General features: G+C 47.2%; 1 protein-coding gene across 3 annotated transcripts in view; it reads right to left on the reverse strand.

Moving 5' to 3' along the window:
- Positions 1-14,824: 14,824 nt before the first annotated feature.
- IKZF3 (IKAROS family zinc finger 3) overlaps positions 14,825-27,888 on the reverse strand; it is an 83,198-nt gene continuing 70,134 nt past the window's right edge. For all 3 annotated transcript variants that reach the window (XM_032871516.1, XM_032871515.1, XM_032871518.1), the window contains one exon: positions 14,825-16,152. In XM_032871516.1, the coding sequence (XP_032727407.1) occupies positions 15,449-16,152 (704 nt within the window). In that variant the 3' untranslated portion in view covers positions 14,825-15,448. The remainder of the gene's footprint in view (positions 16,153-27,888) is intronic.

A 27,888-nucleotide genomic window follows, 5' to 3' on the forward strand; every position in this document is an offset into this window, starting at 1 on the left:
ACAGAAGCTCGGGAGGGGAACCCTCCCCGGAGAGGGCGGTCTGCTTTGCTCCATTGCCTCTCCCTCAGGCAGCAAGCGCCCTTGCCTCACCCCCCACCTCTCTTCTCAAGAAAAGGCACTGGGGGTGGGGGCTCCCCTCCACGGAGCTCCTGGGCTCGGCCCTGGGGCAGGGCATTATGGGAGAAATGGGGCAGCCCAGGTGGTCTTAGCCCCCCCCCCAACTTTGTACAGACTGAGAGGCCAGTTGATCTGCTTTGTTTTATATGAGTGTCAATAAAGCTTATTTTTTGATACATCCGTGAGTTCTGTCTGGCAAGACCTGGCTAGTGGAGTGGAGCAGGGGAGTAGGAGATGGGGGCACCAGGCCTTGGCAAATGTGTCAGATGGCTGGGACCACATGTCCTCCAGCCTGGACGTTTCTTGAGAACAGGGTGGTCTTGGTCATCGGAGTCTCCAGTGAATGAAAGCATGTATGAGGGACTGTCATCCAGGTGCCATCTCCTGACAGGCCCTAAAGGAAGTCCTGTGGGCTGACTGTTCAGATGAGTCCTGACAAACACGAAGTTAGGAATCTCCCACCCCTATCCGGATACATGGCCCAACACCTCTCCCAAGTCCTCATGAACCCCACATCAACTCCTCTCTCTCCTGCTTTCTTTTTTTTCAAAGATTTTATTTTTTTAATTAGAGAATGAGAGAGAGCACGAGAGCGGGGTGAGGGGCAGAGGGAGAAGCAGACTCTGCTGAGCCAGGAGCCCAATGTGGGGCTCGATCCTGGGACTCAGAGATCATGACCAGAACCAAAGGCAGACGCTTAACTGACTGAGCCACCCAGGTGCCCCTCCCTCCTACTTTCTGTCCTTATAGTTTGCTCCCTCTAGAAGGCCATATAAACGGGACCCCACAACACTCAGCCCTCTTAAGTCTTGCTTCCCTCTCCAACCCACCCTCCAACATCCAGAGTAATCTTTCCAAAATACAAGCCCAGATGGACCCTGTAGGGTCTGGACTCTCCCCACTGCCCATGTTGGTCTGTTACAGTCTAAAAAGAGTTTTGTCAAAACATTTTACAGGTTTTGCTCTTAGGTGACAGGAGAGCTTTAAAATGACTCAAACTGGCAACACCTGGACTTGCCATTTGATCTTTAAATCACAGAGGAAGACCTCTCCAGACACGTGAGCTCCAACTAGGCATTATTTTTGCCAAGAAGTAGAACCTCAGTCTCATCCCTTGGATCTAGCGGCTAGTTTATCAGAAAAAAATGGACAGAGGAACATGTGAAATGACACACGGGGATACGATTACCCAAATCCAGACTAGGAAACTACAGAGCAGAGAACCCAGCTTTGACAACAAAATTACAAGAAAAGATGGGGAATCTCTAGATCTCAAGAAATTCAGCCATACGTGTAATGTGTTGACCTTGCTTGATTCAAATCTGAACTAGCTAACTGTAAAAGACATTTATGAGCAATCGGGGGAAATTCTAACTCTGATGAGATATTTGATGATATTAAGGAATTATGGTTAACTTTTCAAGGGGTGATAATGGTATTTGTGTGTGCGTGTGTATGTGTTTAAGTCTTCATCCTTGAGAGATTCATTCTGAGGTACTTATAGGTGAAATGATGTCTTTGCTTTGCTTTTTAAAATAACCCCAAGGTTAGGGATGTGAATATGGTCATAGGCTTGCCATAAGTTGATAATGGTTGAAGCTGGGTGATGGGTACATAGGGATTCATTAAATTCTTTAAATTTGTGTCAGCTTGAAAATTCTGTAATACAAAAAATTTTTAATGGAGAAATCTCTCCCCGAATCTTTGAGATTGGGCATGAGGTGGTGGTATCCTGTTTTGTTGGTGAGGAACCTGATGGCTCAGCGAGACCTGCCCCAAATTACAGTTAGTGGGAGAGCCAGGATTTCAACCCAATACAGGTCTGGGCTGTTCTGCTGCCCCTGCCTGGCTGACTTCCAGGTGGAATTCCTAAGTGGCCTGCGGGGGTGGGGATGGGGAGGAGGGGTGGGGGTGTTTTCCCTTGGAGAGCCCCTCCCTTCTCTGTAGCTCTGGTCTCTGGCTGGGGGGGAGGGGGTTGCCCTGAGATGACCCTGAGAAGGACCAGCCACCACAGCCAGCCCTTGGGCCAGGCTTCTCACCCCCAACCTTTGGGGCTGGGGAGCCAGGCCTGTCAGACAGAGGGGGGAAGATAGGCCTCATCCACCCTCTAGCTTAGAACCTTCTGGGGACTTACCCTGAAGAAATTACTGCGGCCAGGCATGAGAGAGGTACAGGTTTTGTTTCTTGTTAACAGGACTCCCTCAGGCAGCAGGGACCAGAGCAACCTGTTGCCTGCTGCCTGCCATGGTTTCCAGAACCATCCCATCACCAGCTCCTCCTTGGGCCTGAGCTGACTGGTGCTGGCTATGTGACTGGCCAGGGATGCCCAGGTCCCCTTCTAAGGTGTGGGTGCTAGGGGTCCATGCTGGGGTGGGAGAAAAGGGGCCAGAATGAGTCATGTCCAGGGATTTAAGCTGTATAAAAACAGAGCCCAATGTCTCTTCATAGCCTGAGGCACCAGTCAGGGGACAATGGCCTTCTATGTCAATCAGCTAATTAGAGTATGTGGCACAGATATCGTTTTCACTTCATGCAGAGGAAACTGAGGCTCAAAAAGCGTGACCCACCTGAGGTCTTATATGGAGTTAGAGGCAGAGGTCAGACTCCGCCCAGCTTTAGGTTGTAGAACGTAGCCCTTCTCTGCCCTTCATTCTCTGCCCCCTCTGTTCTTTTTTTTTTTTTTTTTTTTAAGATTTTATTTATTTATTTGACAGAGAGATCACAAGTAGGCAGAGACACAGGCAGAGAGAGAGGGGGAAGCAGGCTCCCTGCTGAGCAAAGAGCCAGATGCAGGGCTTGATCCCAGGAACCTGAAATCATGACCTGAGCCAAAGGCAGAGGCTTAGCCCACTGAGCCACCCAGATGCCCCTACCACCTCTGTTCTTAGTGCTGGCTACTGTGAAGGACCTGGACCACTGCAGACCCTTTGAGGAGGCAGCTGGCTTGACCCTGAGCAGCACACTGGCAATCAACAGATGAACGTCCTCGCTGGGTGGCTGAGATCTCTGACTTCTTGGAGGAGAGGCAACCGCCGAGAATGTGGGGGACAAGGGCCCCTCAAGATCAGCTTGCAGAAGGACCCAGGACAAGACTCCCCAGCTCTGAAGACGTGGGAAGGCTGCTGTTCTACTGCCAAAGAGGCTGAAGCATGACCCATAGAGGCCAGACGGCAGAAGGGACTTCCAAGGACAGCTGCAGTGTGGCTAGTGGAGGCTTGTGGATATGATGGAATCTGGGCTGCTGGGAGGGCAGCAGGGGCCTTGTGGAGAACATACAGACCAGCACCTAACAAACTGTCTTTTCAGTATCAAGTTATTGGGTTTGATTTTAAAAAGTGTATGTGATTTTTTTTTTTTAAAGATTTTAGTTGAGGGGTGCCTGGGTGGCTCAGTGGGTTAAAGCCTCTGCCTTTGGCTCAGGTCATGATCCCAGAGTCCTGGGATCGAGCCCGGCATCAGGCTCTCTGCTCAGCGGGGAGCCTGCTTCCCTTCCTCTCTCTCTGCCTGCCTCTCTACCTACTTGTGATCTCTGTCTGTCATATAAATAAACAAAATCTTAAAAAAAAAAAAAAGATTTTATTTGAAAGAGAGAGCAGGGGGAGGGACAGAGGGAGAGGGAGAGAGAGAATCTCAAGAAGACTCAGCCCAGAGTTCAGAGCCTGCCTAATGCGGGGCTTGATCTCATGACCCTGAGATCATGACCTGAGCCAAAATCAAGAGTCAAATGCTTAACCCACTGAGCCACCCCAGCGCCCCAAAAGTATATGTACTTATTAAAGTACATTTCAGAAATCAGAAAAAGACTTTGGAAAAAAAAAAAAAAAAGAAGATTCCCTGTCATCTCCCTGAGGGGGAGCCAGGCTTTGACAGGGGGTGACACAGGGCCCCTATCCAGGGGCTGGCCGGAAATGGTCTGTAGCACATCCTGGACACCAGCTCTTAGGGCTATTATGACTGGTGTGAGCCTGGAGCCAGGGTATGTGGCTCACCCCGGGCCTGTAGGAGGATGCGGCCACAGGGCTGACCTCCCTGCCTGGTCAAGTGTGGAGGGCAGGGAGGGTTACTGGCAACTTTGTGGACTTTGAGAACAGGTGAGCATGATTCTAGGGAAGCCCACCTCCCCCGGGATGCCCTAGGTGGGACATCCAGACAGACAAAGCTCTGGACAATTGATGCTTTCACTGATCCCCAGATATCCTGTTCAGTGAAATCTACACGGACTCCAAGTTCATGGGTGGAGGGCATCCTGGTGCCAGTGGTGGGTTCAACATTGGGTCAGTGATCCTGCCTGGCTCCTTCCTTGTGCCCAGTGCCAGGCATCCTGAGGAGGGAGGGAGGAAAGAAGAAAAGGAGATAGGCAAGAGAGACCAAGGCTATTCAGAAGGATCCTTTCTTCCAAAACGTCTACATAAGCAGTTTTCTACTGTCTTTCTGCAGTCCAAAGGTTCCAGCAGGAGTTGGGAGGCAGGTTGGGGTGAGGTTGGGGAGAGCATTGCCTTTGTATATGGTAGTTCGCCTTCATGGTATAGTTGGAAAAAAGGCTTCCATGACTATAGGACTGGTCTAGCAGACAGAAAAGAGGGCCCAATCACACAGAGGTGGGGTCTGTGGCAGAGTCTGTTTTCCTGTCCCATGCTGTTGGCAGAACCTTAGCTTTGGGGCTAGGGAGTGAGGTGCACAGTGTGACTTCTTAGGACAGAGGATTCTCAGCTTCCAGCTGGGGCAGGGAGTTGAGCAAGGAGGGAAAAGACATCAGGATCTTGGGGAAGTTGGTGTTGCAGACTGGAGTCTAGAGCCACAGAATGGGAGTCCCTGGGGGCTGAGGCTGGTCCCCAGGGGTTCTCCAAGATCTCCATATGGGTAGGGGTGTTGGGAAGTGGGGGTACTATCTGGGCTGAGATGGATTGTGCCCTACCGGGCCTTAAGGAAGTCTGAAATTCAGTCCCTTGTGGGGTGAGCTGTGATGGTAGCTAGCGCCCTATGGGAGGAGGGCTGTAACTGGTCTGAGGAAGAGGCAGGTTTTTCTCTGCTGGATACCTGGAGGGGTGTTAGCTGGAGCTGCGTTTTCATGGTGGGAAGTTTGCTTTTACTTGGATCAGGTTTATCTTGGAGTGGTTTAGGGGAGACTGAGGGAGGCTGGGAGGTCACCTGCATCTCCACAGAACTGCTGCGAAGGCCGTATTCCTCTACGTTTACCTGAACACCTCGGCCCTGAGGTAGATCCAGGACGTGATAGAAGTTGGTATTCCTACCAGACACAAGAGCGATTTTTCAAAGGATGCCAGGGCATCTCCTCCCTCCCAGCCCTCTTAACACCCATCAGTCCCGATACAGGTTCCCACCTTTTGGTTCTCTTCTTCCCAGCTGAGCCACCACGTCCCACAACAGCTAAGGAATGGCCTGGCGGTGGTGGTGGGAAGGGCAGCGGCACGAGTAAGGCGAGAGTAAGGCGAGACCTGAGTCGGATGAGGCAGGAGTCGGAGTGGGGATCCCGCCGTCGCTCGGGTCCCCCAGCACGTGCGGAACGGGCCCTGCCCCCGCTGCCCGCCCCTGGGCTCCCTTCTCTCTGCGGCCTGCGCGCGGTTGCTCGACGGAAGGGCGCCGAGCCGTCTAGGGGCTGCGGGCGCGGGGTAAGTCCGGCCCGCTTCTCCAGGGGGCGCGCTCGGGGGCCGCAGAGTACGCGCTTCGGTCCCCGGTCCCCAAGGAAGGAGGCTCGCGTGGCGCCACAGCCGTGGGCCCGTTCGTCGCGGGGCACGGAGTTAGGTTGTTCTTCACTCGAGTTGGTGGGCTGCGTGGGGGCCTCCGGACGCCAGGCGAGGAGGGATGCCTGAGCGCCGCAGCCAAGCTTCTCGGGGCCTCAACGGCGAAGGCCGGGCAGGACCTGGTGGGCGCCTCGGGCCGGGCGCTCTGGTTCCCCGGGACCCGCGCCCCCGCCTCCTGACGGCGCCCGAGCCTCTCAGCCGCGCGGCGGCAGTGACACCCAGTGGCCGTGGCGGGAAGTGCAGGCGCCGCCCCTTGGCTCGCGCTGAGCAGGTCGACGCCTCTCGAGGTTCCCACTCGTGGTTACGCGCGGGCACCCCCAGGAGAGAAGGCCGCGCTCTGCAGACTGCCCCGCGGGGCACTTCCCCTTCCCCTCCCCCAGTTTCCTCCCGGCAGTCGCCTGAGCCCTGGGAGATCCTGCGGGGCTGCAGTGCCCGGAAGGGCGGGGCGGGGCGCAGCGGTGGCGCTGGGCTGTGACCCGGAGCAGTTTCACTTCTGGATCCTACCCCGCTGTGAAGGGACAGCATCTGGGGTGGGGGTGGAGGTGGGGGGGGAGACACACAGGCGTGCGGAGGGCTGGCGCTCAGGACCCCAGAGGGGGGATGGCTTTTTACCCCCGGGTGTCACGCGCCCCATGCCTCCCTGCATTTTCCACCCCCACCCCACGGGTTCCACCACGCTGTCCCCGGAGCTGCCGCTCCTCCCCAGCAGCCGCCTCCGCGGGGGCTGTCGACCCCCGGAGAGGCCCCGAGCGGCGTGGGCGGCAGGAGGAGCGAGCTGTGAAGCCGCAGGCAGGGGGTTAGGCTGCGGGCTGCTGAGACGCCCGAGCTGTTTCTCAGAAGTGCAGCTGCCCCTCCCCTCACACCCCCCTCAGCTCCCACCTCGCACCGCACCCCTTCCCCCTCCGCCTGGCCTTCGCTATCCTCGCCTGGGCACTCTCAACCCGGGAATCTGGTGTCTGAGTCCACGCAGAATTCAGAGAACCTAAGAGAGGCCAGGGCCGGGAGTTAAGACCCAGGCTCCGTGCCCATTTTCGGAGGCCACAATTCCACTGTCACCTCCCCGTCCCCCAGACTCCTGTGGGCCAGGATTGGAATTTCATAGAATGGTTTACAACGTGGCCACTTGGGGAGATCATAGGCCGCCATAACCCTTGCTTCCAGGGCCCCACCTCCCTCAGTGCCTGAGTGTGATGGGGAGAGAAGGGGGAGGGCACAGGACCCTCTTTCTATCGTCTTCTTTCTGGAGTTAGAGGAAAGGCCTGGCTGGAGCCTGGGGGTTGAGGCCAGGCTTAGTCTCCGTTGGAAGGAACTTCAGAGATCCAGTTCCAGGGAAAAATTAAGGCCGGGAGAGGGAAATGGAAGTGTCCAGGGTCACCGAGAGAGTGACAAGGCTGGGGTTGGAAGCCAGGAGTCCAGACACTGAGCTGGAGTCTGCACCGGGTTGTCATTTGCTTTATTCATTGACCCTGTCTGTACCCTTCTCCCCAACCCCAAGAGTCTAGGGAGGGTGGCTAGGGCCTGTGAGTGACAGGGAGGTTGAGGTGCTGAGACTAATCCAGTGGGGGTGGGATGGGGATTGACATGGTGGAAGGACAAGCCTGGGGAGGAGGTGGCATCTGCCCCCCCTAGTTCCCACCAGCCGCCCCCAGGGCTGTGGTTTATTTGACTAGGCAGCTCTTCTAGGGGGCCTGAGGGGCGGGGTGGTGATGGGAAAGACTGCTGGAGGGCTTCCTGCCCCATCAGTCCTGGGGAAGGGGGGCAGCCTACATCACCCACAGGTCCTCTAACCTCCATACTTTCCACTGCAGTGCTCTTTCCTTGGGTAAATTCATGTTCTTCTGGGGGAAGATCTGTTATTTGGGGGGGGCAGGGAGGCAGCTGCCTACTTCACAGGTCAGGACAGAGTTAAAAACAAAACCGCAGCAAATTCAACACCCCGTGTCCTTCAGGGACTTTCCATGACACCTTCCTTCCCCCTCTCCCCCAAGCCAGGGAGTACCTCCCCAGAGGGCCTCCCCACCCCAGGTGCAGTGGCTTTTGGCTTTTATGCAAACAACTGTCTGACCGGGAATGCTCTGCAGCCAGAACTGGTATCCCCAGCCCCGCTCACTCCCCCACCAGCCCTCAGCATTCCTGGCCTTCCCTGAGCTCTCTTCTCTGCTTTTCCTCAAACTCTGGGTGCTAGGGAATGGGAGGTGAGGGAAGGGACACAGGTCCTTGTCCCCCTGCTTGCCCTTGGATGGCAGTTGCCTGCAGGTGGAGGTTTGGGCCCCACAGCCTGTGTGATTGGCCTGGTTGTGTTGAGGGATGGGGGAGGGGGAGGAAGAATGTGCAGGTGTGGGGTGGCCTCCCCTGCTAGGCCCACTACCCTCTGAAGTGTCACATGAGTTCCCAAGAATTAGGAAAGGAAACTGTCCTTAGGCTGGAAGCCCAGCCAGCCCCAGAGCTGTCACCATTGCTCACTGGCAACTAGGAACAGGTCTCCCCGTCTCCCTTACTCTTGGAGCTGCTTTTGCTTTGGGAAGGGAGTGGGGAGGACGAGGGCCACATACCACTCTCTCTAAGGCTGGGACTTAGCCACCCATAGGCCACTCTGCAATGTATTTAGTGTTACACTAAAAAAGCAGGCAGCGACATAATTCCTCTCTCCCTGCCCTGAGCGCTGGGACTGCAAAACCTGCTGGAGGGCCTCCCAACAATCTGGCCCTGTGGGAGGGAGGTGGTGCTGAGCGGGGAGCCAGAGGAAGCTGCCACCAACCCGATCTCACCTTTGTTAATCCTAAACTTCAGAAATGGCTTCTTCCTGCCTAGCTCACAAAGGAGGGGAAAGGGAAGATGTTTTGGAAGAGGCTGAGCTGAAGGCCAGATCATCTCCTAGACTCTTTACTGACATGTTCTAAGAGAGAACAGAAGACAGCAAATCAGGGAGAAAGCTGGATAATTTCTATGTCATTCTCCCAGGACTTTGTCTTCAGAGCCTTAGGTTTGGGCCTCCAAGTATCTTAAGACTATATTTAAATGCAGCTGGGGCCCCTGGCTGGCTCATTCAGTAGAGCATGTGACTCCTGATCTTGGGGTTGTAAGTTTGAGCCCCACGTTGGGTGTAGAGATTACTTAAAATCTTCTTAAAAAAAAAAAATGTAAAAAGGCAAGTGTGGCTGAGTTTAGTGATGGCACTTGAATTTCCCAGATTCCCAAGAAATTTGGATGTTTCTGAGACCCCAGAGATGAAAAAGCCAGGACTTGTCTATCTTCTAGAAACAGCCTCTGCTGAGAGCAAGGGCAGAGCTGTGTCTTGGAACTGGGAGACACTGTGGTGTTGATCCTGCCAAATCCAGTTCCCAAATTTCTCGGGCCCCCTTAGAAAGCTAAGGGCCAGTGGAACCAGTACCCCACTCTAGCAGGCTGGGAGCCAACAACGGGATGCCAATGGAAGGCTCAGCAAGGCATCAGAACAGATGTCTTATTTTGGTGGTAATTTGTTTACCTTGGTACTTGGACTAAAAAATAGCCAGAGGGGCTAAATTAAGAAAATAGTCCTAGGGGCGCCTGGGTGGCTCAGTAGTTAAGCGTCTGCCTTTGGCTCAGTTCATGATCCCAGGGTCCTGGGATAGAGCCCTGCATCCGGCCAAGCACCTGCTTGGCAGGAAGCTTGCTTCTCCCTCTCCTGCTCCCCCTGCTTGTGTACCTGCTCTCGCTGTCTCTCTTTCTCTGTCAAATAAATAAATAAATAAAATCTTAAAAAAAAAAAAAAAGTCTGAGAGGCAAAATTAAACCCTTCCATTTTCTGACAACTACAAATGATAGGCATGCACAATGACTAATTTTAAACACACCAGTATTTTTTATTTTTCAGTATAAAAATCAAACATGATACAGAAACCTTGAAATCTATCAGCAGGGTTTTTTTTTTATTATTATTTTTTTAATGTGACGATGCACTCATTATGGTTCTGGCAAGGTTAGCATTGCTACATTTCAGAAGCTGACTTTCTTTAAACAGTCTTTACAGAGGAGTAAGACACCTTATAGTGCTCCCAATGGTTGGACTCTGGGTAAAACTCAAGAGGAGTTAAGAGGGAAGGTCACTGCTGGGCAGGGAGGGCATTTCTGAGAAACCCAGATGAGAATGTTATGAGCACAGGCCGTGTCAAAACCACTCGGCAAGGCCTCCCTCCCTTCCTCCCTGGGGGAAGGCCACCCTGAGCCCCTTTGAACCCCCAAACCAGGTTCCCTTCTTCCCCCGTCATTCTGTAGACAAGGGTCATCCACAGACCACAAGTGTGGTGGCTTTGGCAACCAGAAATTAAAAATAACCTATGGTTTTTCCAGTAGCCAAAATGATCCCTCACCAAAGCTCATAGACTGAGAACCTGAACATGCAAAACCACAGTCTGGGTGAAGAGATGTCTGCTTTTCAAATGACCTGCTAATTCTTTGCAACCCACAGTAATTTGGTTTCTGTGAACCCACAGAAGCAGGCCCACCAAAAAGGGTTTTTGTTCGCTAACCTGGAAAAGTCCTTGTATAAATGAGTCACTGGCAATGGGATCATTTTTAATGCTGCCCCATTTTCCTAAAGTGTTAAAATGTCTGTTCTCAGTCTTTTTAGGAGAGGAAGAAGCAAAGTCACTTCAGAAGCTAGGTCCCACAGGCTTGAGAGGAGGTGGGTGACATTTTGGGATGCTCTCCAGGCTTTCTAGAGTAGGGTCAACAGGGAGATGGACAGTGAGGACCATTTGAGGAAACTCTAAGTTACTCGGGGAGTCGATAGTCGAGAGCTCATGAGACAGGGAGGGAGCAAAGCCATTCTACTTCCCTGGCTACAATGTCATGAAGTATCTTTAGCATGAAGTTCACTTATATTGGTTCTAATTGTCAGCATATTCTTTACTCTTACACATTAAAATAACATGAAGGAAACTCTGTGTTAGAGATTAAAGGCCTCCACTGGCTACTGAATTACTGAATCATGGTCCTAGTATGGCCTTTGAATGTCTCCATCTCTTTAAATTCACATACAGTGCATACAGTAGAAAACCTGTAACCATCCCAAGCAGCCCCCGCCCAGTAACACCATCCCCTAGACAAAACTACATAAGAGCTCATAACATCCTCGGGAGGTAGATACTACGTCCTTACATTTTTTAATCAAAACATTAACATTCCATTTTCAAATGTCAGCTCAATCAGCATCAATGTATACGATAGCCCAGTCTTGGAATATTCAGAGGAAACTTGCATTCAGCTTTTTCAAAGTGCAAAGACCTGGTTATCATGTTGACGGCATGGTGGGGTTCACACTATCTACAGCTTGGGTGCATGGAGCTACAGTCTTGTGTTCTGAGCTCACAAAAGTCTAAAGCCTACACTTCTCTTGAGCTCTTCTGAGTCCACCGTCCTTAGAGACAGCAGTGTCCAGCCCTGGCTTCGCTGATCATTCGCAGAACTGTTCAGTCCTTCAGCTTTAGAGAACAGAATCCTTTTCCTAGGGTGGCCCAGGTCTAGCCTTTGGTTTCAGGCCAAAATTGTCTTCTTTACAGGCACTTAAGTCCCAAATCCATTGTTTTTCTGAACTCTGCCTATGGAGAGAGGTTCTCTGATCTATACTCTCTGAGCATAAAAATAGCTCCCAATTCTTTAAAAGAGAAGAGACATCATTGTGTATCTCTTATCTTCCTCTGCAAAGCCTGATGGTATTTTCTAGGACAAAATTTACTTCGCTCCACTTTCTTTTTATTTTTTAAGATATTTATTTACTTATTTGACAGACAGAGATCACAAGTAGGCAGAGAGGCAGGCAGAGAGAGAGGAAGGGAAGCAGCCTTCCCTGCTGAGCAGAGAGCCCAATGCAGGACTCGATCCCAGGACCTGGGATCACGACCTGAGCCAATGGCAGAGGTTTTAACCCACTAAGCCACCCAGGCACCCCATTCACTCCACTTTCTTGTCTTGAGCTCTTAAATCTCAATTCCAAGTCTTTGTGAAAGAGCTTGGCTGTCTCTGAAGGTTCAAATCTTGAGTGGTCTGGAGTTTCTAGATCTCCACTAGAGACCAATGGATCTGTTATCTGTGGGGTACACTTTAAAGTTAGGACACTAACTATTTAATATTTCCATTACGATCTTACTGCCTGTGTTGGGCTTTTTCCTTTAAAACATGCTAAACCTCACATTTGGCAGAGGGGAAAAAGCAGAGGAGGAGAGTAAGAACAGTGATACAGAGACTACTTGGAAAAACTTTATGTTGGTGTGAGATTTGTTCATAACACAGTGTTTCAACTAAGCAAAATTTTGTGCTGTTTTTCTTTGCAAAAGAAATCTGAGGTCACTTTATATCTGGGCCACTGAATATGGGCCTAGCAAAATGTTAAGCACTGCATTTAAAAGGTGAGAAGTGTTGTCACTGACAAAGTCAGAAGCTGAGTCAGGAACAGCTCAGAGTCGGTAATAAGGCAAAAGATTAGTTAGCTTATCTGTGTCAAGGCAAGTATCTTTTAGGGAGAATGACTTAAGGAATCTAAAGGCTGGTGGATCTATCTCTATCTTTTTTTCCCCTGGTAGTGGTGGTGGAAGATAATGGGGGAGACACTTCTGTTTAGTTCTTGCCGGTAGGAAGTACCTGTGCAACAATTCAACAGGGGTGATGAGGAACATCTGGAGAGCCAGTTCCCTTCCCTTCCCCCCTCATCCCAATTCTGTCACCTTGGCTGCAAGGGAACTTTTCGTGGGGTTGGTTGTTCCCTGGATTGTGGCCCCCTGGGTGTGTGGTGGGAAGTGACGGACAGCTCAGATCTACAGGGCGCATGTCAGAGGGACTCTGAGAAAGGAAAGGTACTGTCTAAAGCTGCTGCAGGACCTCACTGTCCAATGTTGTTGGATGTGAATCCTGACTCTGCCCTTCTCTCTAAGCGACCGTGCTAAGATTGTCCTTCACCCTCTCCCTCCACCCCCAGCACGGGGAAAGGGCATTTATTGATAAAAGTGGTGCCTACAGAAGGACATGTTTGCCAATGTGGTGATAGCCACTACATACTACCTTGTTCAACTTGATGGTTTACAAACGTGGAGTTTGCATATACAAATTTTCTCTGCACTCTGGTGTGCCCCAGCTAGGCCCAGAATGCTACAGTGAAAGTAGCATTTGTGAGTGGTCACCACACTTAGAAAACTGACCTCAGAAGAATGGAAATCATTCAGAAAATCTGTTAGTCACAGGGAAAATGAGGCAAGTGTTCAAAAAAAAAGTCCCCAGCTTAGCGGGATGGGCCTCTTTCACTATCTTAAGGAGCCAACACTGGTTTCTTCAGAAAGAATTTCCCACTAATCTGTTGGAAATGCTTGCTTTCCCCAGTTTTCTCTCCAACCAATTCTTGCTTCCAAATTCTCTTTCTTTTGCCCCCTGAAGAGTCAACAGGACGTGTGGCATTTCCAGAGTATAACAAGCAGCCTCTCTGCCACAACGCGTGTCAGTAACCTGGCGTAGCTTAGAGTCTAGGATTACGGAAATACAGTGAAATGCTGAGGACTATGAACTGAAATGCATCCAGTCTTTTAGCCGAAATCTCAAACATGTTGGGACTGTTACCATGGAATTTCACAAAATCTGTTTTCCTGAGACAGACACCATGCTACAAAGAAGGCTAAGCCATTTGTGCAGTCTGAGGGGGAACATTTTAGTTACTGGCAGCACATCAGTTAGTTGAGTTTGAGTCTAATGCCTAAGCCCTTTTGAAATACCAAGGCAGATACGTAAAATGCAAATCTAACAGGAATTGGGGATTCTTGACTCTGGTAGAAGTGTGCACAAAACTACTCTCAATTTGTAAATAGATTCCATGAAGTTGTCCCTGGAAGCAGAATTTATTCTAACACCAGTTCTTAAAAAAGAAAAAAAAAAAAAAGGCTTTGGCAAAGCAGCGGCAGGTGCCACTTTGTGTGTACACTTTGGGCAAGATCAAAATACCTTCCTGTTTTTTGTTCCTCCCCACCATCCTCTTCACATTCACAACTCAGTAGTTAAAGGAAAAATTTAACACTACCATTTTCACACCAAAGAAATGTGAAACAGGTATTCATATACATATTCTCCTGCTTAATACCCATGCATGAAAAGGCTTAAAAGATAACTGGGGTTACAGCATAATCACATAAAGTTAAAGCTGGAAGGGACCTTAGAGAGCGTCTAAGCCCAATTCTTTATTGTTGAAGAAACTTAGTTTTAAGAGTTTAGTGATTTGCCCAAAGTCATATAGCTAATTAGCAGCCAATATGGAATTTGCAAACAGATTTTGGGACCTCTACTGCAGTACTAATTTCACAATTATCCCTGCACTTTTTCCTTGATAGCATATCTCTCATAATTAATGACAGAGCTGGCCAATAGATCTGCAGAACCAAGAGCAGACTTTCAGGAATCTTCCTGGCATACAGCAGCTTAAAACAGGGAGAAAACCCTATCCGCCTTGATGAAGGAGAACCTGTCAGCAGAAGTACACCTTTCTTCGCTTCTTCAGGAAGCTTAACACTGAACCAAACAACACTCATGATATCTGTCCCTGATTCCTCTCCTGTGGGGAAGGGGAGACTAAGTCATGCTTTTTGGATTGTCTGTTTTCTGTCAAAAAAAAAAAAAAATCATCGGCAAGTTTGCCTTAAGTCTGTACACTAATGCTCCATGAAGGAGACCAAGAACGTTCGCATAGCTGCCCCCCTCCTCCTGGGGTGCTGCTAAACTATTTCCCCCTCAGAGTCCAGTTCTGCCAATCTCGACCACGGGAAATGGATGCCTTAACAGACAACTTCGTGAAGTTTCAATGATAGTCTATGTTTAAAACCATTAGTTCTTCTGGTATAGAATTTCTCTTATACAGGACTGGTTTAACCCAAAGCAGCTTTTTAATTGGTATGGGAGGGTAGAAGCAGAAGTATCATCGAATAACTTGATTTTTTTTTCCTTGTGTGATAAGAAATGGGTCTGCTGCTTGGAGATTGGGGTCTTCAGTAACTGGTAACAGATACTTATTTTATCGCTGTTCTTTTCCTTACTATTAGACTCTAATTAGGGACGAGGAGATTATATCCTAGACTTTCAGCCTCTGTTAAGTGCAGAAGGGCATGTCTTCCCACCGAGGTTAGCTGGTGAGCTCTTCTTGTGGACCTGGGTGAATGACTTTTCCACGTATGACATTGTATCTCAGAAAGAACGTCTCATGCAGCACAGCTGGGGGACTCTTTTGACTGGCAACAAACTCCAAGGACTGCTTGTTCTATTGCTGCAAAAGGTAATGACCAAATACTTCATTGGCTTTTAAATGTCATAAAAACTCAAGTCCCCGATGAGAAAACAAAGGTCTCACAAGAATGATAACATGATATATCTGCAAACAATTTCTGAATGAAGACAGCATTTCTCTGTTGTCCATGTGAACTTGACCCTTTGGACACTAAAAGTGGTATGGAAAGGGGCTTGGAACTGAGTTTGTTTGGAGAATAACTTGTTAGGCGGGGTGTCGGTTTTTACAAATGATGTCGAATGCTCAGGCATAAATCATCTCTGGGACCAGATGTTCATTTTAGCATGGCTCTGTGCTCTCCTCTGGCTATGTGAGATGAGAACTCATACCGATCATGGCTTCGATATCCGCACATGTTACACTCAAAAGGGTCACGAAAGCCGTGGCAACCCATGTGAATAGTGAACATCACGTAATCCAGGAAGAGGACTCGACAGTGGTCACACCGATACACATCCATCACCTCCCCTTCTTTGCTGATCACTTTGATGGAGTCTCTCGGACAGATGGGTGGAGGCTTGAGGAGTTCATAAGAGCGGGGGACCTCCTTCAGCAGTGGTATCCCATTGCGGGCCCTAGGGGGAACCATGTGATTTTGCTGGTAGATGTGATTCTGGCGTTCTTCGTGGTTGCTGTCCGTGTCCGTGGAGTCATGGCCACTATTGTTGGGGGAGAGGCCTCTTTCAGAGGGCAAGCTCTTCTCTGGCAGGTGGATATTCTTCTTTTCTAGGTCTTGGGGGGCACCATTTGGCATTTCGGCACGGGTGAGGGCTATGGGATACATACTGCTAATAACTGGAACCATCTCTGAGGTGGGAGCAGGTGGGGTCTGGACCAAGGGGCGAAGGGCTTCGGCACCAAGGTAGCTGATGGCATTATTGATGGCTTGGTCCATCATCCGGGTCTGGATTATCTCACTCTCTTTCTCGTACATATAGCTAGGATTATAGTTGACGTCAAAGCAGTGGCGCTTCTCACCTAGAAGTGAAAGAAAGAATTACAAGAGGAAGAACACAAAGGCAGAGTTTGTTAAATAATCTTCCAGAGTCCTTGAAAAGGGAGGAAAGAACTGCGGCTTGCTTAAGTACACCCAGCCCAGGCAGGATGCTTCCATTCAGAGCTGGGGACAATCTCAAGGGACAGTGGCTGACAGCACACATTTGGATAGTCAAAATGAACTAAGCCAGTAGGCAAAAGGGGGAGTCAGAGATGTTGTTAAGCTGAAGCTACGACATGAGCTGTTTCTACCGCTCACATCAGAGGGGAGTGCTGGAGAAAAGCAGAGAAAAAGAAACAAGAAGACAACAGAGCAGGGTGCCAGGGAGCCAGGGAGCTGCCCCTGTGCAGGAGCGTGGCCACCTGTGCACTCCGACTGTCCATGGCCTCTCAGCACCCAGTCAATTCCCAAACTATTATTGTGCTTGATATTTTCTGCTTGTAATACAAGGGAGCTCGGGGGACGGAAGTGCTGCAAAAAGTGGAGACACTCAGCAACTGGTCTCTGCAGCTTTTTAAATAGCTACAGAGGCAGAAAAAATAGCCCCCAAACCTCCAACTTATCACTCCCCAAACACATCGTCACCAGACTGAGATTTAAGTAAAAGAGCTTCAAATGTAGAAAGTTTTAGAAAAGTTTTCTTGGAAGATCATGGTCTTTGTCCCTTTCATAAAGTATATTATTCTTTTGCTTGAAGAAACAGTATCATTGATACACATGTGATCATTAGGGCCCATCTCACATTTAACTGAAAAATTTATTTGTGGTCACCCTCTCCTACTGCTCATGTCAAACTGCTGAGAAATTCTGAAAACAGAGTTTAGCCACCTTTGGGGCGTGTGGGTGTTGTGTGTTAGAAAACAGAGGCTCTCTGGCCACAGGGAAGGCAGGAGCAGGGTATGCCGTGATGGCAGATGTGCTCGGTGGTGAGTGGCTGGTAGAAGGCAGAGAAAGCAGGGAGGATGTGTCAGGTACTGAAAGTGAGGCTACCGTATCGCTGATGCTTTTCCATTCTGCAGACACTAGATTCTGGAGAGATTTGCTGAACCATATCCTCTCTTCTGCAACACTCCCTAGGCATGTTGTGGTTCCCAGACCTGTCACTGCCACACAGTAAAGGGTCCAATAATGAAAGAACACAAGAAAACAAAATAATTGGAAAAACCAGTTCCTGTTCTTGAAGAATCTCCAACTTAGTGGGAGAGAAACAAGACCTGTATCCGTGGAATAGGAAAAAAATAAATGTTAGAAGTTGTGAAAGAGCTGTCCTGCTCTGTGGGGGCCTTTGATTTTATTCATTTTTTTAAAAGACTTTATTTATTTATTTTGAGAGGTGGGGAGGAGAGCACTCGTGTGTGCAAGCGGGGAGAGGGGCAGAGGAAGAGAGAGAATCTCAAGCAGACTCCACACTGAGGGCAGAGCCTGACAAGGGGCTCAATCTCATGACCCTGAGATCATGACCTGAGCCGATATCAAGAGCTGGACCCTCAACCAACTGAGCCACCCAGGAGACCCTGATTTTATTCTAAATGCCATGTTTGAGGCACTTAAGCAGGGGAGTAACCTGTCTTCTGTAAAAAGAATTATAAGGCAAGATTACAGCAGGTTGGTGTAAATTGCGTATTTAAGTGTTAAGGAAGTGCAAAAAATTCAGGAGTACCTGGGACAGGGAAAGCATTTCTTAGAAAACCCAGATTTTGAGAAGAGTCTTTATGTACTAGTACAACTTAGATCTTCAGAGAGGTCGACAAGACATCCAAATTGAGGGAGGAGCATGACCAGGGAAGAGTAAGAGAGTCTGGCTATAGCTGTATCTGGAAGTATGAAATACAGAATTTTCAAACTTCACTTATTCCTTCACATTCTGCAATACTGACACCTCAGGGTAATGTGGTGGTTGAATGCCTGGGTTCTTGGATCACGTGGACTGGATCTGACACCGGCTCATCAGTTACTCGTTGGATGACCTTGGGCTAGTTATTTGACATGTCTGTGGCTCCGTGTCCTCATGTGTAATGGGATAATAACTGTATCTACCTCCCACGGTCACTGAGAAGGGCAGGGAACAATGCCTGATACATAGAAAGCACCTGGTAAATGTGACAGTGTTTTGTTTTGTTGCAGTGAGCTCACATTTTTTTTCTTTCTTTCCTTCTTTCTCTTTCTTTTTTCTTCTTCCTTCCTTCCTTTCTTCCTCTCTTTCTGCCTCTCTCTCTTCCTTCCTCCCTCCCTTCCTTCCTTTCTTTCTGGCTAAAATGAATTTACTTTTTTTTAAAAAAACATTTTAAAATTTATTTATTTATTTATTTTTAAAAAAAGTTCTTCAATGCACAATTTATTTATTTATTTTTTAAAAGATTTTATTTATTTGAGAGAGAGACAGTGAGAGAGAGCATGAGCGAGGAGAAGGTCAGAAAGAAGCATACTCCCCGTGGAGCTGGGAGCCCAATGTGGGACTCGATCCCGGGACTCCAGGATCACCACCCGAGCCGAAGGCAGTCGGTCCAACCAACTGAGCCACCCAGGCGTCCCTAAAACTTATTTTTGAGAGGGTGCCTGTGTGAGCTCACAAACAGGGGTTAAGGGCAGAGGGAGAAACAGACTTCCCGCTGGGCAGGGACCCTGATGCAGGACTTGATCTCTGGACTCTCAGATCATGACCTGAGCTGAAGGCAGAGGCTTAACCAACTGAGCCACCCAGGAGCCCAAAATAAATAAAATCTTTTTTTTTTTTTTACATTTTATTTATTTATTTTGACAGACAGAGATCACAAGTAAGCAGAGAGGCAGGTAGAGAGAAAAGGGGAAGCAGGCTCCCCACTGAGCAGAGAGCCCGATGCGGGGCTTCATCCCAGGACCCTGAGACCACGACCCGAGCTGAAGGCAGAGGCTTTAACCCACTGAGTCACCCAGGTGCCCCTAAATAAAATCTTAAAGAAAAAAAAAGAAAAAAGAAAGACAAGGAAACAGTGAGATTTATTAAAGTTTTGATTATATATTGTGAATACCTGGACACAAAGAACCCCTCTCTGTTAAAAACAGAGATTACCAATTGTGAGATCAGTTTGAAAGAAGACTAACATCAAATTAAGTCTAAATCTTTTTCCTTGGTATAATCAGGGAGATTGAGAGAGAACTTAAAAACAAAATAATTTTCTTGCCCTGTGGGCTTCCTGGCACTTTGCATCCCAGATTTAGGGAGATATTGAAAAAAGTTAACACGTGGTAGAACCAAAAGATGGGCATTCTGAATGACCAACCATATGATTTAGATTTGAACAAAGAGCAAAGCGCTTCATGCCCTTAAGCAAGGTAGGCTTGCATCAAAATGTTATTTTCAGAATATTACTGGAAGAGCCAAGTGTAAGAACAATGAGGAACTGGAGCCAGAAAGACCAGCTAAAAGATCTAATCGAATAAGATGGATTTGTCCTGTGTCCACAGTACCTTAAGGCCAACCTGACAGTTTCTAGAGAAATACCTGAGAGAAAAAATCTGCAAAGAAAAACACCCTGCCTTAGCAACTCAATGAAAAGCAACAGGAAAGTAGACCTTTTCCAAGGTCATCAGTGGTTCCTATTTTCAACTTCCAGACTGGATATATCTTTGATCAAAGGTGTTTGAAAGAGTGAGGCTGAGAACATGAAAGCCAGCTAAGGTCACAAATATTCATTCCCCTGTAAGTGACACAGAAATAATGAACTTTGGTTTCTTGGCCTTTTCGAGGTCATTGATGATTTCCCAGTGTGGCTGGCTCTACTCTGCTCCTCAAATACCAGGGTCCCCTGAGAATCTTTTTATCTTTTCATCTAACGGAGAGGTTCCAGAAAGTTTCCGGGGTGGGGCAGGCACATCACAAACTCTGCTTTTATCCTTTCTCCCAAGAGTTTGCTTTACTGAACTAGACTTACAGTTTCACAGTCTCTCCCACCTGCAGCACATGTCAGAAGACAGCTGAGTGCTCAAGTTGTAAGAGGCAAAACAGTAAGAGGAAAATACACCCCTGGATGAGTGGAAATATGTGACTGAGTTCTGTGGTTAAGGCAGACCATTGTTCATTGTGAAGACAGGAGAGCCTCAGATCTTCACGTGCATGCAACCTGCAATCATCAGATCCCCTCATCTCCGAGTTACGGTAACTTGAGTAGTGCAGATGATTATCAGTCACCTGTAGACACGATGACTCAATGTGTATGAAACCCAGAAGGGGTAAGCTACAGTAATTGAAAAGCCAACAGCTCACGTTTCTTTAGTAACACACTCATAAAAAAGGTTAGTCAAACCACAAGAGTGTAACTTCTCCCAAACCTGCACGGAGCCTCTAGTCCAGCTTGTAGTCAGAATCATACCACACCTTTGAATGATTAATGATCACCGCTTCAGGCTGAATTAGAGGTTTCCTTCTGATCAAAGCACAACTGGCAACAGCAAGTCCTGACTTTAAGAACCAAGACCATTCCTTACCTGTGCTACTTTTTTTTTTTTAAGGTGTCCATCCCTACCATCTAGGCTTTGGTAAAGATTTTAAAGATTTTATTTATTTATTTGACAGACAGAGATCACAAGTAGGCAAAGAGGCAGGCAGAGAGAGAGGAGGAAGCAGGCTCCCCGCTGAGCAGAGAGCCCAATATGGGGCCTAACCCAGGACCCTGGGATCATGACCTGAGCTGAAGGCAGAGGCTTTAACCCACTGAGCCACCCAGGTGCTCCAAGGCTTTGGTAACTTTAAACCGAGTAACTGGCTGACCTGAAGAGCTGCAGTGGGGAGAGGGTGTATGGTTGTTGGCTTCCAAGTGCCAACTTGAAAGTACAGAATCACCACCTAGAGCTAAAAGGGACCTTAACTGAGCACGTGAATTCAGACCTCTGCCTTTGGGGCCGAGTGACAAGATCCACCACCCTAATCTGTTTACCTCTGGTTTTTATACTTCACGCTATCTAGCATTCTGCCTTATATATACTACTACCAAGAATAGCTATGATTTATTGAGTATTTACTATATATCCAGTATTGTCCTAGGTACTTTTTGCATATTCTCTCATTTGCCTAAGATGAATTAGCATCTCTTAGTCAGATGAAGAGCCTAACCTACAAATAGGTTAACTTGCCAAGGTCACTTAGTCAGTAAATGGAGAACTAGGATACAGCCTAAGGGCCAATATATATAATCTGTCTGTGTCTGACCACTTTTATTAAGATTTTATTTTATTTATTTTATTTTTTTTTGGAGGGGAAAGGGAGAGGAGCACAGGAAGAGGGAGAGAGAGGATCTTAAGCAGGTTCCACACCCAGTGTGGAGCCCGACGTGGGGCTCGATCTCACATCTCTTGAGATCATGACCTGAGCTGAAATCAAGAGTCAGATGCTTAACTGACTGAGCCACCTGGGCGCCCGTGTGTTTGAGCTTTAAGTGATGTTTCCTGGCTGCTACCATGGCTGCACAATCTCACCACTGGGAGTGGCTTCAGATTCTCTGCTGGGATCGTCCCATAAGCAGTGGACAAGCAACTGTGCTTTGTTCCATGTGGACCAGCACCGTGCATTCAAGAAATATCTACGACACACAGAGTTGCTGTGGTGTTTGTAAGTGCTTAACAGAGTGCTTGGCATATGTAAGCACTCAGTAAGTGCTAGATCTTTTATTATTACTATTGTTATTATTAGCCTCACACCATGTTAGGTGCTTTGAGGGGTACAAACAGAATTGCAGTCCAACAGGAGATGCAGCATTTACACAATTTCATTACAAATTGGTACCCCTAAAACTATGTGGTGGAACAAAGTATAGAGTAGTCGACAAAGTGAAGAGAGAAAAATACAGCTTCTCAAATATGCCAAGTAATGTGGGACAAATATTACGCCTATTTTTAAAAGTCTCCTTGTAATCTGAGGAGGTGGCATTGGTGGTGGTGGAGACAGTTCTGTACATCACAACAAACTGTTAAACTCATCCTGAGTACAGTGGGAGAACAGAGCAGAAAGAGAACTCAGGAGACTATGGGAATGTAGACTACGTGTACTTTTTTTTTTTTTTAAGATTTTATTTAGTTATTTATTTGTCAGAGAGAGTGAGCACAGGCAGACAGAATGGGAGGCAGAGGCAGAGGGAGAAGCAGACTCCCTGCTGAGCAAGGAGCCTGATGTGGGACTCAATCCCAGGACGCTGGGATCATGACCTGAGCCAACGGCAGCCACTTAACCAATTGAGCCATCCAGGTGTCCTTTTTTTTTTTTTTTTTAAGAGGTTTGGGATGCCTGGTTGGCTCAGTCGGTTAAGCCACTGCCCGTGGCTTCAGTCCTCCACGGAGTTCCTTGCTCAGCAGGGAGCCTGCTTCTCTCTCTGCCTATGCCTGCCACTCTACCTGCTTGTGCTCTCTCTCGCTCACAAATAAATAAATAAAATCTTAAAAAAATATATTTATTTATTGGGGCTCCTGGGTGGCTCAGCCAGTTAAAGGTCTGCTTTCAGTTCAGGTCATGATCTCAGGGCCCTGGGATCGAGCCCCATGTCGAGCTCCCTGATCAGTGGGGAGTCTGCCTCTGCCTCTGTCTCTGCCTCTGTCCCTCCCTCTGGCCTCTCTCTCTCAAAATAAATAAAATATTTTAAAAAAGAAAACAAAGATTTATTTGTTTTAGAGAGAGAGAAAAAGAGCAGGGGGGAGGGGCAGAGGGAGAAGGAGAGAGAGTCCTAGGCAGACTTGTCACCAAGCGTGGAGCCTCAAGGAGGGCTCGATCCCAGGACCCAAGATCACCACCTAAGCCGAAACCAAGAGCTGGATGCCTAATAGGAACTCCAACCACGTGTACTTTTTTTTTTCCCCTTTTTTTCCGTACTTTTAAGGGCAGATGGGAGGGAGGGCATTCCAGACAGACAGCCTGGACAGAACCATTACATACAAAAGGGAAAGTATTACACAGAAGTGCAAGTAGTTCACTGTGGCTGAATTAAAAGATTAGTTGGCTGAAATGATAAATTTAGAAAAGGTAACTTGGAGACAGATTGTGCAAGGCTCAGAACACCTGGGTGGTTCAGATTTTATTCCAATGGGAAGCCATTGAAAGGTTTTTTGAAGGGGAGGCGGATGATTTGAACTTTAGAAATATAACACATTTCACTATTATAGGCACCATGAGGGGTGATGGGAAATACTTGGGTTTTCTTTTTAAGTTTCTTCAAGTCACTGAACTGTACCTTCTTTTTCTTTTTCTTTTTTTTTTTTTTTTTAAGATTTTGTTTATTTATTTGACAGAGATCACAAGTAGGCAGAGAGGCAGGCAGAGAGAGAGGGGGAAGCAGGCTCCCCGCAGAGCAGAGAGCCCGATGCAGGGCTCGATCCCAGGATCCTGGGACCATAACCTGAGCCGAAGGCAGAGGCTTCAACCCACTGAGCCACCCAGGTGCCCTTTTTTTCTTTTTCTTCCTTTTTAAAGATTTTATTTATTTATTTGACAGAGAGAGAGAGATCACAAGTAGGCAGAGGCAGGCAGGGGGGCAGGGAGCAGGCTCCCCACCAAGAAGAGAGCCTGACACAGGGCTTGTTTCCAGGACCCTGAGACCATGACCCGAGCCAAAGGCAGAGGCCTTAACCCACTGAGCCACCCATGCGTCCCTGAACTGTACCTTCATACCACATCCCATGTGCACTATCGCTTACTCTTACTATAAGCTCATGCCCCAGAAGAGTTGGGGGCCAGGCAGGAGGGTAAATGGAATATCTGTGAGGTGATGGCTCTGCTCTCAAGCTAAATGAGAGTAATGTGACCAACATTTCTTCCAGGAGGAGGAAAGTAGAAGGGAGCCACAGAATAGGCAGGAAGGAGAGCAAACACAGAGAGAGCCGTGGGGTGGGGGGGGTGAGGAAAACTGAGGTGAAGACCATGTTCTGTTGCGGCAGAAGCCTTGTCATCTACGAGAGGAGCTATTTGGATGTCACCGGTTCCGACGGAGTCACCAGGGGAAAACTATTTTTCTCAAGAAAATACACCCTCTGGGCGGGAAATGACGGCCCTTCTTCAGGGGCTTTTTCTTCCACCAGCTTTCAGTGACTACATTCCTCGCTGTCCAGAGCCTTGGTGTAGCACACATGACACACGCTGCTCAGGGTGACTTCCCAGGGAAAGAAGGCCTTGGACTGTAGCTTGTCCTAGGCCTTGGTCCTTACCCTGCTCTGTCACCCACTAGGTGCATCTCTCCATCTCTCCAATCCTCCCTCCTTCCCTGGAAAAAGACCTCTGCTGGGTGTTCCTGCTATCCCTTCAAGCTCTAAAACGTTATATGATTCTGTAGTACTTATAGGATTATAATTTCAGCCCTTTGGGAAAGGGTAGTAGAAGATACTTTCTGCTGTTAGAAACGGGTATTCAAACTGTTTCCTGTCGCTCTGTTAACCAAAGCAGACAATTTCTCATTAGTTACTTCACAGGGAGAATTGATGGTGTTTGTTGAAGTGTCAAAACCTCACTAACATGTTTACCGCGGGTGAGTGAGATCTTTTTTCATGTTCTTTTTCAACATGAAAACTTCCTTTAATAAAATAATACATAAAATTAAAAATAATAAGGAGATGCTATGGTAACCACTTTGGTCGGAATAACACATCTGTTTTTGGAGAAAAAATGAAAATCAGAAAAAGAAATATGCAGAAATGTAGTCATTTTCCTCCTCCCTCCAGGAGAGAAATCTGGCCTCTATTTTGAGCCAAGTATTTGAAGATGGCCTAGTTAGAAGTCTAGTCAAACAAGTTTATAATAGGAGAATAAGATGCAGAGAAAGGACAACTTTTAAAAGGGTTAGGTGCTAAAAGTGAGCCATTGTGTCCTTCGAAAAGAGCAATGAAGAATTATTTTGATGATGTAAAGATGCTGATTTCTAATGAAGGTATGTCAATTTATGTCCTAAAACAGAGAATGAAACAAAATTTCTTGGAGAATTAGGAAAGAAAGGATTTTATTTTTCGTCTACATGGGCAATTTAATTTTACTTTTACTCTTCAATAGAGGAGTGTTTTTGTAAATGCACTTAGACTTAACCCAATCTGTCTCTCTTCCTCAGTTCACTTCTAATGTGTGAAAAATGCTACCTACTGGTAATTCTCTTGAGCCTGCTGAAAAAGTAGCAGGCTGCCCTGAAGGCATAATTTCACCTTTACCCTCATAGTTCAAGAGGTCAGGGAAGCCAAGGTTGGTCTGAATGCTGTGCAACTGTCAGCAAGGATTAAAGGGAGTGACTCATTCTTCCTTCACACTTTACTTTTTGCCATTTCTCTGGCAGCTGAATCTTTTCAGAAGACGCTGCCGTGGAGAGGAAATACAGGAGACAGAAGAGAAGAGGAGGGAAAACATTAGCCCTGTATGTTCTGCAGCTCTTATCCCATTCAGGGTCAAAATGCTCCTTCTCTCTCCCTAGTATTACTGTTTTCTATCAAAAAGGTTGATTCTATTAATGACTCAAGGGGTTTCCTTTATTTGAAAACGATCTCTAAAAGGAAGGTTCTTATAACAAGCTAATTCCAAAAGATTAGAACAGGGCTCAGGAACAAGAATATCGTGGATATGGCGGGAGCGCTGTCGCCACTTCCTGAAGGGAATGAATGGGTGGGTGAGAGAGCAAATGAACAAGCAGTAATGCCCTCAGTAAAAGAGATGAATGTCGGGCTAATGCAGCTGTTTTACAGATTCCCAGATTTAACCACACCTTCCTAAAAACAAAACAAAACAAAACAAAACAAAAAAACCTAAAGTATATGACATGGTTCATAACATAAACATCTTGCCTGTATAACCTTGAGAAAACAGTTACCTGAATCTACACATATGGGCTTAGAAACACAAAATGGTATTCATAATTGCAGCCTTTGCTAATTCATCTTGCAGACTTGTAGAATGATAGAGCTGGGAGGGACCTTCCCAATCACCTCATCACTTATTCAGTCTCCTCATTTCACAGATGAGTAAACAGAGGCCCAGAAAGGTTATGTGATTTGTCTAAACACACATAGTTAAGAAATGACTGAGCTAGAATCAGAACCTGGGTCATTTGGCTTCAAATCCAGTGTTCTTCCTACTGTGCAATACCACAATTTACCAAACAAAATTTCCCCTGGTTACTCAGGGCCCTGAAGCCCTGAAGTTGCTACCTCAGCTTAAATCAAGAGCTAACTCTTACTGGGTTTCCCGATTCCAGCATAGAGAGAACATAATGGTTCTGAAGATGAGAGACATCAGCACCTGTAAGCATCTCTCCTGAGTCTGGAAATGAAGGAGTAAAAATCCTCTGCTTACAAGGGTAACAAATGGAACAGATCCCTGATGCAACAAGCAGAATGGCATGGACTTGGACATAGGAAATGTGTTTTCTTAAACCCATGAAAATACCACAGCAAATTTTATTATATTAAGTAGAGTTTCAGCTCAACTATAGGTTAGGACAGGGGCGTCTGGGTGGCTCAGTTGGTTAAATGTCTGCCTTTGGCTCAAGTCATGATCCCAGGGTTCTGGGATGGATCCCTGCATCAGGGCTCCCTGCTTGTCCCTCTCCCTCTGCTTGTGCTCTCTATCAAATAAATGGATAAATCTTAAAACAAAACAGGGGTGCCTGGGTGGCTTAGTCATTAAGTGTCTGCCTTCAGCTCAGGTCATGATCCCGGGGTCCTGGGATGGAGCTCCACACTGGGCTCCCTGCTCAGCTGGAAGCCTGCTTCTCCCTCTCCCACTTCCCCTGCTTGTGTTCCCTCTCTCGCTGCGTCTCTGTCAAATAAATAAAATATTTAAAAAACTAAACAAAACAACAACAACAAAGGAACTATAGGTGTAGGACAGTTACAGGAACCAAGCATCTTCTTTCATATGTTAGTTCTCTTAGACGAAAGAGCCTTGACCGTAATTCCATTGAAATTGAGTCACTTCACATTTTTTTTCCTTGCCCATTTCTCCCCATGTCCCTCTCCACATCAAGCACAGCCATTTCTAGAGTCAAAACTTTCCCCAAATCAAATTACAAAGTAAACTATACTCATAGAATAAAAACCTCTACTTTCCTTTGTTCTGACTCCAGTCAGAACTTCTTCACAGAAGTGGAAATCAAAAGATGTATGAGCAATGTCTTAAGATCATGTCTTGGAATCACAATTGGCCCACTTGATCTACTGCTCCTAAACCCCAAATGAAGGTGACTACATGCCCCCTGACATTTCTCACAAAGGAGGGGGAAGATGGTAACAGGGGTGGGGGGTGGAGGGGTGTGTCTCTCTAAACTGAAATGCACCAACTTTATTTAGTCTGACACAATTCTTTAAGTGATTAAAAGGATACAAAACTCCCCAGCTAATCACAATAAAATAAATAAGACATAAGCACTTAAACGAGCATAAATATTTACCTAGGTAATTTAAAAATATATTAGTTCTTTCAATATGTGTCTATAACACATATAAAATATCTGCTTGTAAAAAAAGATCTAGACCAGAATAAAATTTAACCAGATTTAAAAACTAGGCAGGTACTTAGTATCTATAAAAGCTACTGAAAAGAATTAAGCACAAAAGGACCGTAGTAAGACATCAGCAGCACCAAATAGCTTTGGAAAAAGAGATTGACAGGTTTCTAAAATTCTACTGGTTTTGAGGGAGATCTATTTTCATGTGATAGCTATTTTTGTTCGATATCGCCAAATTTCAGTTTATAGCAAAACTGATACATTCAATTCAGCTGCCCCCTT

Source organism: Lontra canadensis, unplaced genomic scaffold (assembly GCF_010015895.1).
Source record: "Lontra canadensis isolate GAN:19392208 unplaced genomic scaffold, GSC_riverotter_1.0 scaffold43, whole genome shotgun sequence".
Taxonomy (NCBI): domain Eukaryota; kingdom Metazoa; phylum Chordata; class Mammalia; order Carnivora; family Mustelidae; genus Lontra; species Lontra canadensis.